This window comes from Anneissia japonica, unplaced genomic scaffold, assembly GCF_011630105.1.
Source record: "Anneissia japonica isolate Jap-2015-1 unplaced genomic scaffold, ASM1163010v1 scaffold234_len1672027_cov178, whole genome shotgun sequence".
Lineage (NCBI taxonomy): Eukaryota > Metazoa > Echinodermata > Crinoidea > Comatulida > Comatulidae > Anneissia > Anneissia japonica.
Window position 1 is genome coordinate 586086 of NW_022738761.1, and position 12391 is coordinate 598476.

General features: G+C 33.5%; 1 protein-coding gene across 1 annotated transcript in view; it reads left to right on the plus strand.

Annotated features, from left to right (window-relative positions):
• The first annotated feature begins 950 nt into the window (after positions 1-950).
• Positions 951-12391, plus strand: part of LOC117117720 (Na(+)/H(+) exchange regulatory cofactor NHE-RF1-like) — a 27683-nt gene continuing 16242 nt past the window's right edge. The window contains exon 1 of the mRNA XM_033262114.1: positions 951-1319. Within this exon, the coding sequence (XP_033118005.1) occupies positions 1142-1319 (178 nt within the window). The 5' untranslated portion in view covers positions 951-1141. The remainder of the gene's footprint in view (positions 1320-12391) is intronic.

A 12391-nucleotide genomic window follows, 5' to 3' on the forward strand; every position in this document is an offset into this window, starting at 1 on the left:
TTGATCTATCAACCAAAACCAAAATAGGCTTAATTGGGATTTCATTATCTTTCAATTAAATAATTAAGACAAACCTATTTACTCTCCAATTCATTCTTAATTCAATAACAGATATAAAGTCTGTAAATCTGGTTAAGAAATGAATCTGTTTTTATGATTTGGAAGGCTGTAAGGCTTGGTTAACACATGGAGTTCTAATTAGTGTCTTTTCATTGCAATCGTTACATCGCTTAGTACGGTAGCTTTCCGACGTAATCGGGAATGCGCCTCGGTTTGACTAACCAATCAGCATCGCCAAAAACTGCCGGCGATAGCGTGTAGCGAGTTTATGGAAACCAGACTTAAAAAATTTGATGCTTTTAAATTAATCAAAACCTCTATTTTTAAATCATGTACGGTAGTAACATTACAATTATATATTTTTAGACAATTAGCACTTACCGGTAGGCGTTTCTGTAGTTGGACCTTTGTTTTTAAAGAAATACTCTGAATTGAGCTGTATGGAAGAAAAACTTAGGCCTATTTCTCATCACTCCAATGTACAATTTGGGTGGGCCACAAACTATAAGAAAACTTACTTCTCAATAACCTACACATCATTCCAATGTATAACTTCGAAATCACATCTGATAACACCGAAATCACATCTGTACATATTATAAAGACAAAGTTATTTAGCTTTCAGTTCCAAAGACAAGCAAATCTTACCAATTAACGGACTCATAAATACCATTCCTGTGGGCTTTTAATAATTTTGAAGATTTTACTTCTCTTCATTTGATCTAATTTTTCAATATCGGGCGACCTGAATTCTTTAATTGTCTCTCGGATCGCACAAATCCGCTCGAAATGTCATACGCTCGAACTAGCTGTTACCATGCTGTTGCGCTCGACGTAATTCGCTCGAACTGGAACCAAACCAACAGCTCGGATCCCGCCGAATGTTCTGAGTGAGTGCTTACAGTTCAAAGGTTGATGCTTTCGCGGTAGTGGTGCGTAACGTTTCGGAGGCTACTGGTCTAAACAAATCTTAATGTTAGGAAAGACACATGAATTCGCACTTGTAGCTCTTCGATCAAGACACAATTCTAAGGAATAGTTACTGTAGATTATCGACGTGTGTATTTAGGTAATTTTCAAAATGGTGAGTGACAAAGATAAGCGGCGTTCATCATCATCATCAAACAGAAAATCAAAATCAGACGAACCACCGAGCCACCCAAGGATATGTTCTATTGTGAGAGGACCGGCGGGCTACGGCTTTAATCTCCACGGTGAAAAGGGTCAACATGGCCAATACATCAGAGCTGTAGATCAAGGTAATGACCCTGTTCAGGCCTAGGCCTAGCTTTAATATAAATATTTGTTTATTTATGTCTAGGCTTACATCGTTCGTATTTCATTTCGTTGTTTGGTTCGTGACACTTCTCTAAATAAATGTACATTCTGTGACACTCTGACTATCTTGTTACTAGGCTAGGCCTAATTACTAGGCCTATTACTCTAGGCTAGACATCCTGACTGAGGCTCTGCAGTAATAAATTAAATAAAATTGTTGTTGTTGTTGTATAAGATATCATTTATTACTAGGAACATGTCAAAAGAATGATGAGCTAAAAAGAGCTCAACATCAAAATGGTCATCTTCTGGTCAGATACCAGTTTATAATAGCTAAAACTTTGAAAAATAAAAATAATAAAAGATAGGCCTATGTAAAATAACAATAATAATATATATTGGAAAAATGTTGCATCATATTCTCCAAACTTGTAACTGGCCAGTAAAAACCAGGGTGGTTTCTATTGTTTGGCCTCATCCCATTTTAGAGTTAACCCCCTCTGATTTTTTCCATATTTAAATGTTCATGACATATAATTTCTTCATGTAAATTTTCATTGAAAAAATCTGTAATTGGAAATTAATAGTCATTCACCATCCATGAAAGTGCAGACATTTAAAAACCCTTTTCTATTCAAAGTTTACTTTTTTGATAGACTGTGCAGACATTAACAGTGCTGTTAGTGCCAAACCAACTGCATTTATTACCGTAAAACCTCGAATTGAAGCCCAGTGGGCTTAATCTCGAGATGAAGCCCATCTCGAATTAATGCCCCCTCTTTAGTTTGCAAAATTAGCCTCGAAAAGAAGCCCATCTCGAAAAGATGCCCATGGGCTTCTTTTCAAGATAGCATACAGGCTTCTTTTCGAAATAGTACACACTGTCCATTCATTTCAGAAAACAAAATAAATTAAATACAAGCTTGGTTATAAAGTAGTTTAGTTTATTTAATGCCAGTTAAATATACTCCATGATACAGATTGATGTTACAGTGACCTTATTTGTTGTTTTATAATACAAATTCACAAAATTTACAGCATTCATTTTGAAAAGAAGCCCCCCTTTTTACCTTGCAAAAGTAGTCTTGAAAAGAAGCCCATCTCGAAAAGAAACCCATTTAAAAAAAAAAGCCCATCAGAAGTTAGCAAAAAAAAGAAGGCCATGGCTTCAATTCGAGGTTGGTTTTACGGTATTAGGTGAGGGTTCAAGGTAAAAGAATTAACAATACAAAGTTCTAATTAGTAATTTGTAGGAATCAAACATAGCCTTAGTACTATATTTTACAATTGAATTCCTATAGCATTAGTTCACTACCTCCATCAATAAAATGTTTTAACATTTTATTAAAAAAAATTAAAATTGTTTTATACTGTATCACACAATAGGCCAGGCTACATTACTGTATATAGAACAAACATTTCTCAAGTTAACACCCAAGATTATACTCTGTATCAGTGATTATGCCCTATAAATTTACCAAGAGGGATTGAACAGTGTGGTCCAAATCAGGGTCCATGGGTGTATACTTGTTCTCATTACATAACCTAAAATCACCCAGTTAAATAACACTTAGGATTTTGCTGTGGACAATACTATTGTGATACTATTGGCCTATACTCTGATAGGATATTAAGTCATTCAATATTCATGTTATCAGCGTCTAGAATGTGTGTTCACAAAATACACAAGGAATAGGTGTGGCCTGTTGATTAGCATGGAGGCATATGTATCTGATAGTAGTGACTTCATTCAAATACGATTTCTCCATTCTAGATTAGGGTTGTATTGGATAAATTCATAACTAAATATAGATGTAATCTTATACTGTATGTAGGTTGCCTGATGGTTACAAAAATAAATGATTTTGTAACATAAGAAGGAAAAGATGTGAAGTAGTCTCTTGATGATGTCCTGTGTGGACGAAAGCTTGAGATTAAATTTACCATGTTAGTCTTAAAAGTGCTGCTGTCATTTCTTTTATATAAAAAGGGAAAAAAATGTAAATTATATCTCATATAAATCAATCAAATTACTTTTAGTACTAATAGTTGTACTGTTCCTGTTGTAACAGAGTTTGAGGATTTTGTTACTACATTGGAATGTAATGATCAAATAAGAGATATGGAATTTAAGGTAATTTCAACATTGCCATTGTATGATGGTATTCATACTTGGGCTACAATATTTATTTATGATTTATCAAAGAGTAGTAGTACCATAGCAGATTTGATGAATAGTTTGAGGTTATACAACACACACTGCACTAATAATAATTCATTTTTTACATGAAATGCAGAGCACTTGGTTACGAACAAACTGAGGATTTCATTGGATTTTATACTTTTCTAGTAATGGAAAGTTTATTACTGGATGAACTTTGTGATGATTTGTAAAATTAGGATACTGATCAGTTGTCAAGAGCTTGTTGATTAGAAGATTGATGTGTGCAAATCTGGTTACTCCACAGGGAGTATTTAGTAATTACCTATTAATGCCTCCAAACAAGCATACAGTAAAAACATGAGCTACCAGGCTCAATGTAGTTGCAAAATTATTAGTTTGGATACAACACTGCTATTTTATAATGTTTATTCTCCAACATAATGTAGATGCAGTCTTCACCTCTATGCTTTCCGTTTTGAAAGATGGCTGGTTTATGGTTAATAATTCTCATGAGATTATACTGTATATGTTGCCATAAATCTTCCCTTTGATCCTGCTGACATTTGGTCTATGTAGGCCTGCTCTAGCGCAGTATGTTGAATTTCAGTTGCTAGGTTACCATGTATCACTCATTTGCATATCTAGTTCATATACCTGTTGGAATGCTGTTGTATAAGATCTTTGTTTTGATTTGCATAATTAATTGTTAATGATAGAAAGAAGATGGTAAAATATGATATCTAACAAACTATACTGGTCAGGTGAATCATTGCAAACATTCCTTTATATGGAGGAGGAATAAGTACTGTAATTATTTCCTGTTGCGAATACATGTAAAATTCATAGGATATTTGGTGGGACAAACTTTATGAAGGAATGTAACAAATTGCAAATAAACAAATATTGTAGCCAAATGCTGGTGAGTTAAATGCGTCACCAGCCTTTTCACCAAAAGGTTATACTGTCTGCGAGAATACTTGTAAGTGGTACCCATATCTTGAGTCGCATACAACCTTATTAGTGAGCTTTCGATTTGCATGACAACGTAACCCTACCAGCATTCAATTTACCCAGTATCGCATCGCAAAATACGACGTGTTTTACACTAATTGCTAAGCATTCCACAATGCATCACAAAAAAATGCAACATAATTATTTGTCTAGAATTAACCACTCAGTCTTCAGCAAGGCCTGGCTGTAAAACTAAGAGGCTTAATGCACAAAAAACGTTTTTAAAAAAACAGTGAAAGTCAAGTTGTTATCCAATGCTTTGGGACAAGAATAGCGCAATATGCTTGTTTTTTACATCGAGTACGCACATACAATGCTCCCTACATGTACACGAAACATTGTTTTACGTAAATACTTTTAGTGTTGGAAAATAAAGACGCATCACTGTAATATTCTTATTGAAAAGTGTCATTTCTTTTCTTTAATAATCATTCATTATCACCGCAGAAAAAAATACTATGCACAATTTTGGAATTGCTACACAACACAAAAAGTGCTGCAGTTTTTGCTAAACACAAATAATGCTGGAAATCAAACGCTGAACCCTACTGTAGAACAGATTCACTCATCCATCTCAGCACAACGTAGATCTTGGCCGAACTGCTTTCTAGAATCCAGGCAACAATGCAAAAGGCTAATACTTCTTAGTGACGTCGCCGTGCAATAGCAAGCTCCCTATTACAGTATGTGACTGCCACCAATGCAGGGTGGCGTTAGAGTTGTTGTTGTTAGGTTTAAGGAGTGAACATCAAAAATGCCAGTACCGCTAATATGTCAGTCTTTATTGGTTTGAAAAAGAAAATCAGAAAAATTGTCTAATTATAGATTTCATAAAGCTTTATCCATCCAGATTATTAAATTTTCTTTGACAAAACACTGTTGTATGTCCATATATAGTCATGTAATTGATTCCCAAATTGTAGAGCAATTAAAAATTTGTTAAGTCGCCCATTGAGATATAGCCGATATGTACCCAAGCAGATGTTGATCAAGTCAAGATGGACACAGAAGCTTTAAGTCACAAAATCCAGATAGATATGATGTGCCTATGTATGTCGCATGTTTTTGTCATAAAAATTTGATAGTCTGGACGTGGCTTTAGATTGTGAACACCTCATTTAAGGCCAAATAAAAAAAGATGTACTAGTTTCTCGTCTCCTCACTCAGCCATTTTCTCCACAAAGGCACACTTTTTTTCGTGTATTATATCATTATGTCAATTTTTTTTTGTGTAAGAATAATCTACTCCCCATTACTACATCTACATTTTTTTCATTATTTTAACATTCTTATTTCATTGCCTTAAAAGCTTTTTACTGTGAATGAGGTCAGGTGTCACATGATAGCCTGCTACCAGTAAATTCAACATCAACTTTATTGCTTCTTCCAAGAATGACTTAATACATGATTATTAGCAGCAACATTGTATGCCTGGCCTTTGTACACTTGTAATGGATAAATGATATGAATAGTTTATGTGATTGAACCATTGACATTTCTGGTTGTCTTGAATGAAATTAATTGTCACAATAAGAATGATGTGTTCGCACAATTTTTTATAACTTTTTTGATTGACTGTTTTTGCCCCTTTTTAACTTTGATAAAACATAGACATATTTATTTCATGTAATTTACCTTAAATCAGTGGAGAAACTTTACTGTATACAATAATTTAGTTTGCTTTTTGTTTATCCCGTCTTTGGGTCAAACTATTTCTATGTACCTGATCACTTTTGGTTGAAATCCAGTATGAACAGCCCTGGTAACATTTCTGTGGTCGAATTACCCAAGCCATGTGATCAGTTTAACAAGTAAGTTTTTTTTTTTAGGAATTTTCAATGTGAAAAAGCTAAATCAGTTAAATTTTCATGACTGTAAATCTTCATGACTGTGTGACTTCGGGTAAACAAATGACCAATCAGCATTAAGTTACGTGTTCTGTGAGCGAGCGTACATTTCAAGTGCAATGTTTCGAAACTCGTTTCCTGGTTACGGTTCATTAATATGCAGATACTTGCGTCTGGCTAGTCTGAACACTCGGCAAGATTAACCCGGGCTTAATCTTGAGCCAGGCTCAACATACGCTTGGCTTATCTCCAAGTCTGAACGTAGCCGCAGACAGCTTTTGATTCGCCCGCTATTTACAATACATATGCTAGGTGAGGGTTAATAAAGATGCTCTTTAAATGTGTGACCCCTTACAGTTGTTTTGTAAGAATCATGTTTTATTTTATACAGCTGATAAAATCCATCCTTAGGCTCGTTGTTAACTGTGTTAGAGGAGTGGCACATAGTTAACTACCGTATTGTCATTCCTTATACAAAACAGTATTAAAAATAAAATTGATACTGTATAACAAATTAAGTGCTTTTCTACCGTATATCTGTTTAAAAAAAAACTGGTTAAATTACGTGGGTTCATTATTTACATATGGGATATTGATTGTTGTTATTGACTAACTATACCGCTTTTATAATTGTATTATATTGAGGTTTGCTACATTTCGTTGGTTTTCACAATTACAGTAAATAGAAAGTTGTTTACAATAATTAAGCATACTGGTTTTACTCAAAAGAATGCAATGTATTGTGTTATGACTTCTATTATTACAAGCACAGAGTGGAAGATTGTACTGTAAAACGAAAGACCTCTCTACCTGATTCACAGCAGCAGCGTAATAATACTTAATGTTGAATAGGTTTGGTCCTATCTGGTTTTTTTTTTTTTTTTTTGAAATCATAAGTGGAAAGGTGTCCTTAAATTGTGATTACAGTCCCAAGATAATCTGAATTGTTTTAATTGTCTGGGAAAATACAGTGAATAATAAAATGCTGGAACAATACTAAAATCTTTATTTTATCTGAAGCCATACACTCAATGTGCCTGACGTTCATTGACTGGCGCAATTCTATGGAGAACGCAACATGTGCGCAATAGATTAGCGCTTGTATGGAGTGGTGTTGGATTCGTCTACCGACAGTCGTACAGCCTCTGTACGACGTATTGTACTGTAGTATGTGCTCGACTTTAGTAAATAGAAGATTCCCTCCCTCCTCCCAGGTGACTATGAACATTCCCAAGAATGCTCACAATACCTGGTATACTAGTTAGTACTATTTTTTTATTTCTTTCATTTACAGTAAGTGTACCAGGCCTAATGATATCAAGGGCAAGCTGTTATAATCCTATAGGAGACTGCCCCTTCCTGGCTAGGATTGTAGTCTGAAGCTTCATAGATTCAATCTTAATCAACCAGTCTAGACTGTCATGTCAAGTTCAGCTAGCCCTCTCCTTCCTTAGAATTGTAATTAAAAGATTAGCTTCAAGCCCTCAATTAGACATCAATATAGTGTATCTTACTTAGTGCAAATTTAAATTGTACTGTAGGTTATGAATACTATTTTCATACGAAAAGTAACATCCCAAGTTGAGAGTTTTTATAGATCATTACCCATACTTTTCAGTGTCATTTATTATATTATAATGTATTTAATTTGTTAATTTCATTGAGCTTAATAAAATTACTCACTGATAATTTTCCTATTGTTAGATACGCTTTCAATACTACAATAGTAAAGTCTGGGAGAACTCCCTTCAAAAATTCAATCAAAAAATCTAATTTATCTCATCTCATTTAAAACATGGTACTTAACTTCCAATGCAACATACATTGAGAAATTGAATGTAGTTTTTACTGATTAACAGTTATTTTACTATGAATGTTCTGTTGATTGTCAAGGAAAATATTAAAGCTTGTGCTCGTAAAAGCACAGAATTAAAGCAATTAAATTATTGAATTATGTTTTACTAATTTACATGTACTGTAGATAATAGTAGTACTGTAGGCTGATCGTGTATAATGTCTTAATTTAATGCATGGATAACTTTAATGGGTTATGCTTATTGAATAAATTATATTAAGATCACTTGTATACTTGTATCCAGGGGTTTAGCCAGAGAAACGAAATAGGCTGTCCAAAATGGAAACCAGTTGGCTTTGACAAGTATTGTTAAAAAAATACTAGCTTTGTATGGACAAACTCCATTAACTAAAAATGATTCCAACCAGATGAAAATATAAACAGACCTGGGTATATACGCCCTGGGTGAATGAACAATATCCTCATTTACTTCGATTCTATACTCTAAAACAGATCTTGGTGGGTTTGGAGTGAGGGCGTATGTTCAAGTATCTCACTCATAGACTAACAACAACATTACTGATTTGTTTTCATCGATTTCGTGAATACTTACTGTACTTGGATAAACTGATAAATGCCAAATTAGTACTGGCAAACGGTGGAGGGCGAGATCAATCACTAGATAAAAGGTACATACATAGTTCAGAATTTTTAGTCTTGAGTAGTCCTATGGTACATGACAGGAAATAATGAGGATGTCAACAAACCACCTATATTGATACAAGCAGAGAATGTGGGATGACAAAAAGCAATTGCTAAAGATAATGAGGCACAAGATGGAAGTGGATGGCTATTTAATTATTTCCAAATTCAGCTCAACCATATAAAGCTACTATTAGACATTGATGTTTATAAATTATAGTGCAAGAAGGTATAAACATCTCCTAGTCTATGCATTAGCTGGCAACCAGCTTAACTTGTGTAAAGTAATCGTTTTCCAAGATTATATTAGGCCAATGTCCTAGGTCATTTTGTAGTTTAATATTATGTTTCCACAATGTAGCCGAATTACAGTAGGCATGTTGAGGAGCTACAGCAGCTGGATACTTGGTTATCAAAGCCGTGGCCAGCTTTTTAGGACAGTCCCACATAATTTTTCTAATGAGTCCACAAAGAATGGGTCCACCTATTTAAAAATCGGTCCAAATTATGCAGTTTTATGCATGAAATGAGTCCACTTATTGAAAAATGGGTCCAGATTTCTCATATTTAGTCATAAATGGGTAAAATTTAGGAAAATGGGTCCAGATTTTTCATATTTTTGCATGAAATAGGTTAACTTTTAAGAAAATGGGTCTACATTTTTTGAATTTACATGTAAAGTGGTTCCACCCTGATATTGTCCCACACTGAAAATCCAGGCTACGGCGTTGTTGGTCATGTAACCTGGATGTTATTGTACTGTACATTGACTGTAGGCCTATACACAGGTACAGTACTTAAAACCTGTAATCTCCTTAAATATGCAAATTGAAAGAAAGGATATCCTTACACTTAATAGACAAAACCTCCTTTCATGTACCTGAAAAACAAGCTATTCATTACAGAGATAGTCACAAATAATTTATACAGTATAATCCATATTGAATTCTTTTTAACAAATGAACTATAACGTTATGTAATAACTATTTGTGAACACTTATTGAATTTTTTGCAAATATATAAATTATAGCAGTTATAGTTCCTTGCAACTTCCTACTAAAAGAGTATAACTTATGCAATTTTAAAATAAAATGTAAACTGTAATATTGCATTAGAATATTCACGGTAATGACCATACAGTACTTAATCTTTTCAAGTAAAATTTGTAATACTTAGGACAAATACAAGTGGTAGATTTTGACTAAAATTTCTGCTATTCAAAGGCAATACTGCTACTGTGCATAGGTAAAGTGGGTCTACTGTATTCTTTGTTATATTTCTAAATTAATATCCCAAAAGATAACACTCAATTGGTCACTATCATTCTTTAATAAGTCTTATGTATAGTGTTGTTATTCTGGTGGTTCAATATAGAATATTGATAAACTATAATAATAATGAACAATAATAATACATGTAGGCTAATAATATTATGTCATTGACATTATTAATTGTGAATGTATGTTGTTGGTCCTTTTATGACTACTGAAAATGTTAACATACTGAGTTTTACCTTTTGTGATTGGTTCAAATAGCTACAGTATATGTAGGTTAATTTTTTTTAATCCCTGCCCTTTGACCTCAAGGAAAGTATTGTAATACAATATGGTACTACTGTATGCACATAATAGTATAGCTATAAAACTAATATCATAGCATTACTGTATCAATTCTGTACTTTCTTTCAAACAAAATTATTTTATATAAAATGCAATTACAGATGAGCTTCATGAAATATTTTACTTACCAATTTAGATTTAGGGTGTTTGGGCATCGCAAAGGAGTGGTTTTATAGATTGTATCACATAATTTAGCCACCAGCCCTTTAAACCAGGAAGTGCATAACATGAGTTACCATTATACCTATAGGCCTACTTAACAAATAATTCATAGTTATCAAATTATATTGTTTAGTCCTCAAATATTTTCCTTAATGATCCTCAATATACATGAATCATTGTGGGTATTTGAAAAACACTACATATTATTTTCTTAAGTGTTTACTTTAGTCTGTCGTGCTTATAATGATCAATAGTGGCGTATCAAGCTTTGGGGAATGTGCCAAGAGTAACAATATTATTATAACTAGAAATTGCAAGTTGCAAGTGAAGTGCTGCAAAGTAAAACTGCATATAAATGTTCTTCGAACAAAATTATTTATGCGAATCAAGTGAAAATAATGAATAATAAAAATATAACAAATAATATGAGACACGACCCATTGTCTTTATTAGAACACTTCTCATTGGGTAACAAAGTCGTAATTTTTCATTTTTGTCAAAAAGTGTCTATAGTGGTGAATTATGGTTTAGGTTTTTTTTAATAAAGTTTCAAAAATTTCTATGTATGTGGAAAATGTAGTTGATTACCAAAGGTTACAATTTTTATTTTAAAGACTGCATGGTCTAGGAAGTGTATATTTTTTTATGGGGCCAGTTTCCAAGGGCGGGTTTTCTAGGGGCGTGTTGACTGCCAAAGAGTGTTGCCAAAGTGCGAGCCAGTGTGTTATTTGATCACAAGTGTGAGACATCACAAGTGTGAGCTGGCGAGCCATGACGTCACAACAATAGATACGAGACGTTAACGAGTTGTGCAAGGTATCGGCTGAGATTTGTGGAGTACAATTCAAAAAACAACTCTAGGTCTAATAATGAATTATTTTGATGTTAAATAGACAATGTTAACTATCAAGGAGCGACGTTGTTTTTCATTGGGACCTTCCTCCCTTCAAGGCTAGGCCTTTACCATCCTAGCTAGCCTAGGCTAGCGCGACATGCGGGTGTTGGTTAGTCTACAAACGTCGCCTAAAGTAATTGATTTTACCCGGCAGAACGAAAGAAGGAAACTCCGCTTTTCAGTCGTCTTAGGCCCTTATTTTTTGACAAACAATGACCTTTCAGAGGTCAAATTGCTGTCAAGAATATGAATTGGCTGCTTCGCAGCAATTATTTTACAATAATAGTATCAGAGAAGAGATTCCGTATAGATACAATAGTATGTTGTGCATTTTATTTTTTTTTTTGAACTTTTGACGTAATATATTACTACAGTAATTTATTTTTTTGCTTTTTATTAAAAAATAAACTGCACATAGCAGGTGTAAAACTATTGTAACTGATCATCAGGAAATAGTGCGCAAGGAGGACTTTATAAACAAGATAGAAAGTATACTGTTTATGTTGGATTTTAAAAAGAACTTGGAAAAATATGTTCTGTATATTTAGTTTTCATTTGGAAATTTGAATGAGGAAAAAATATGACCATGTTAATTGCCAAAGGCAAAAATCTATATTCTATGCATAGGCATACAGCCTTAAATTTACTGGTATATAATAATTAAAAAAAACATATTTATTTCTATTTTTTACGTAGAAAGGTCTGTAAATAGATGAGAATTTCTTTATCATGGTCTTCAAAAAAAGTGTGCTTGGTTTCGCAAAATTGTATTAAGTCCATATCTAATTCTTATCAAGAAGTTATTATATAATTTGAAATTCAATTTAAACATGTGGTTACTAAAAATAAAGTAGTTTA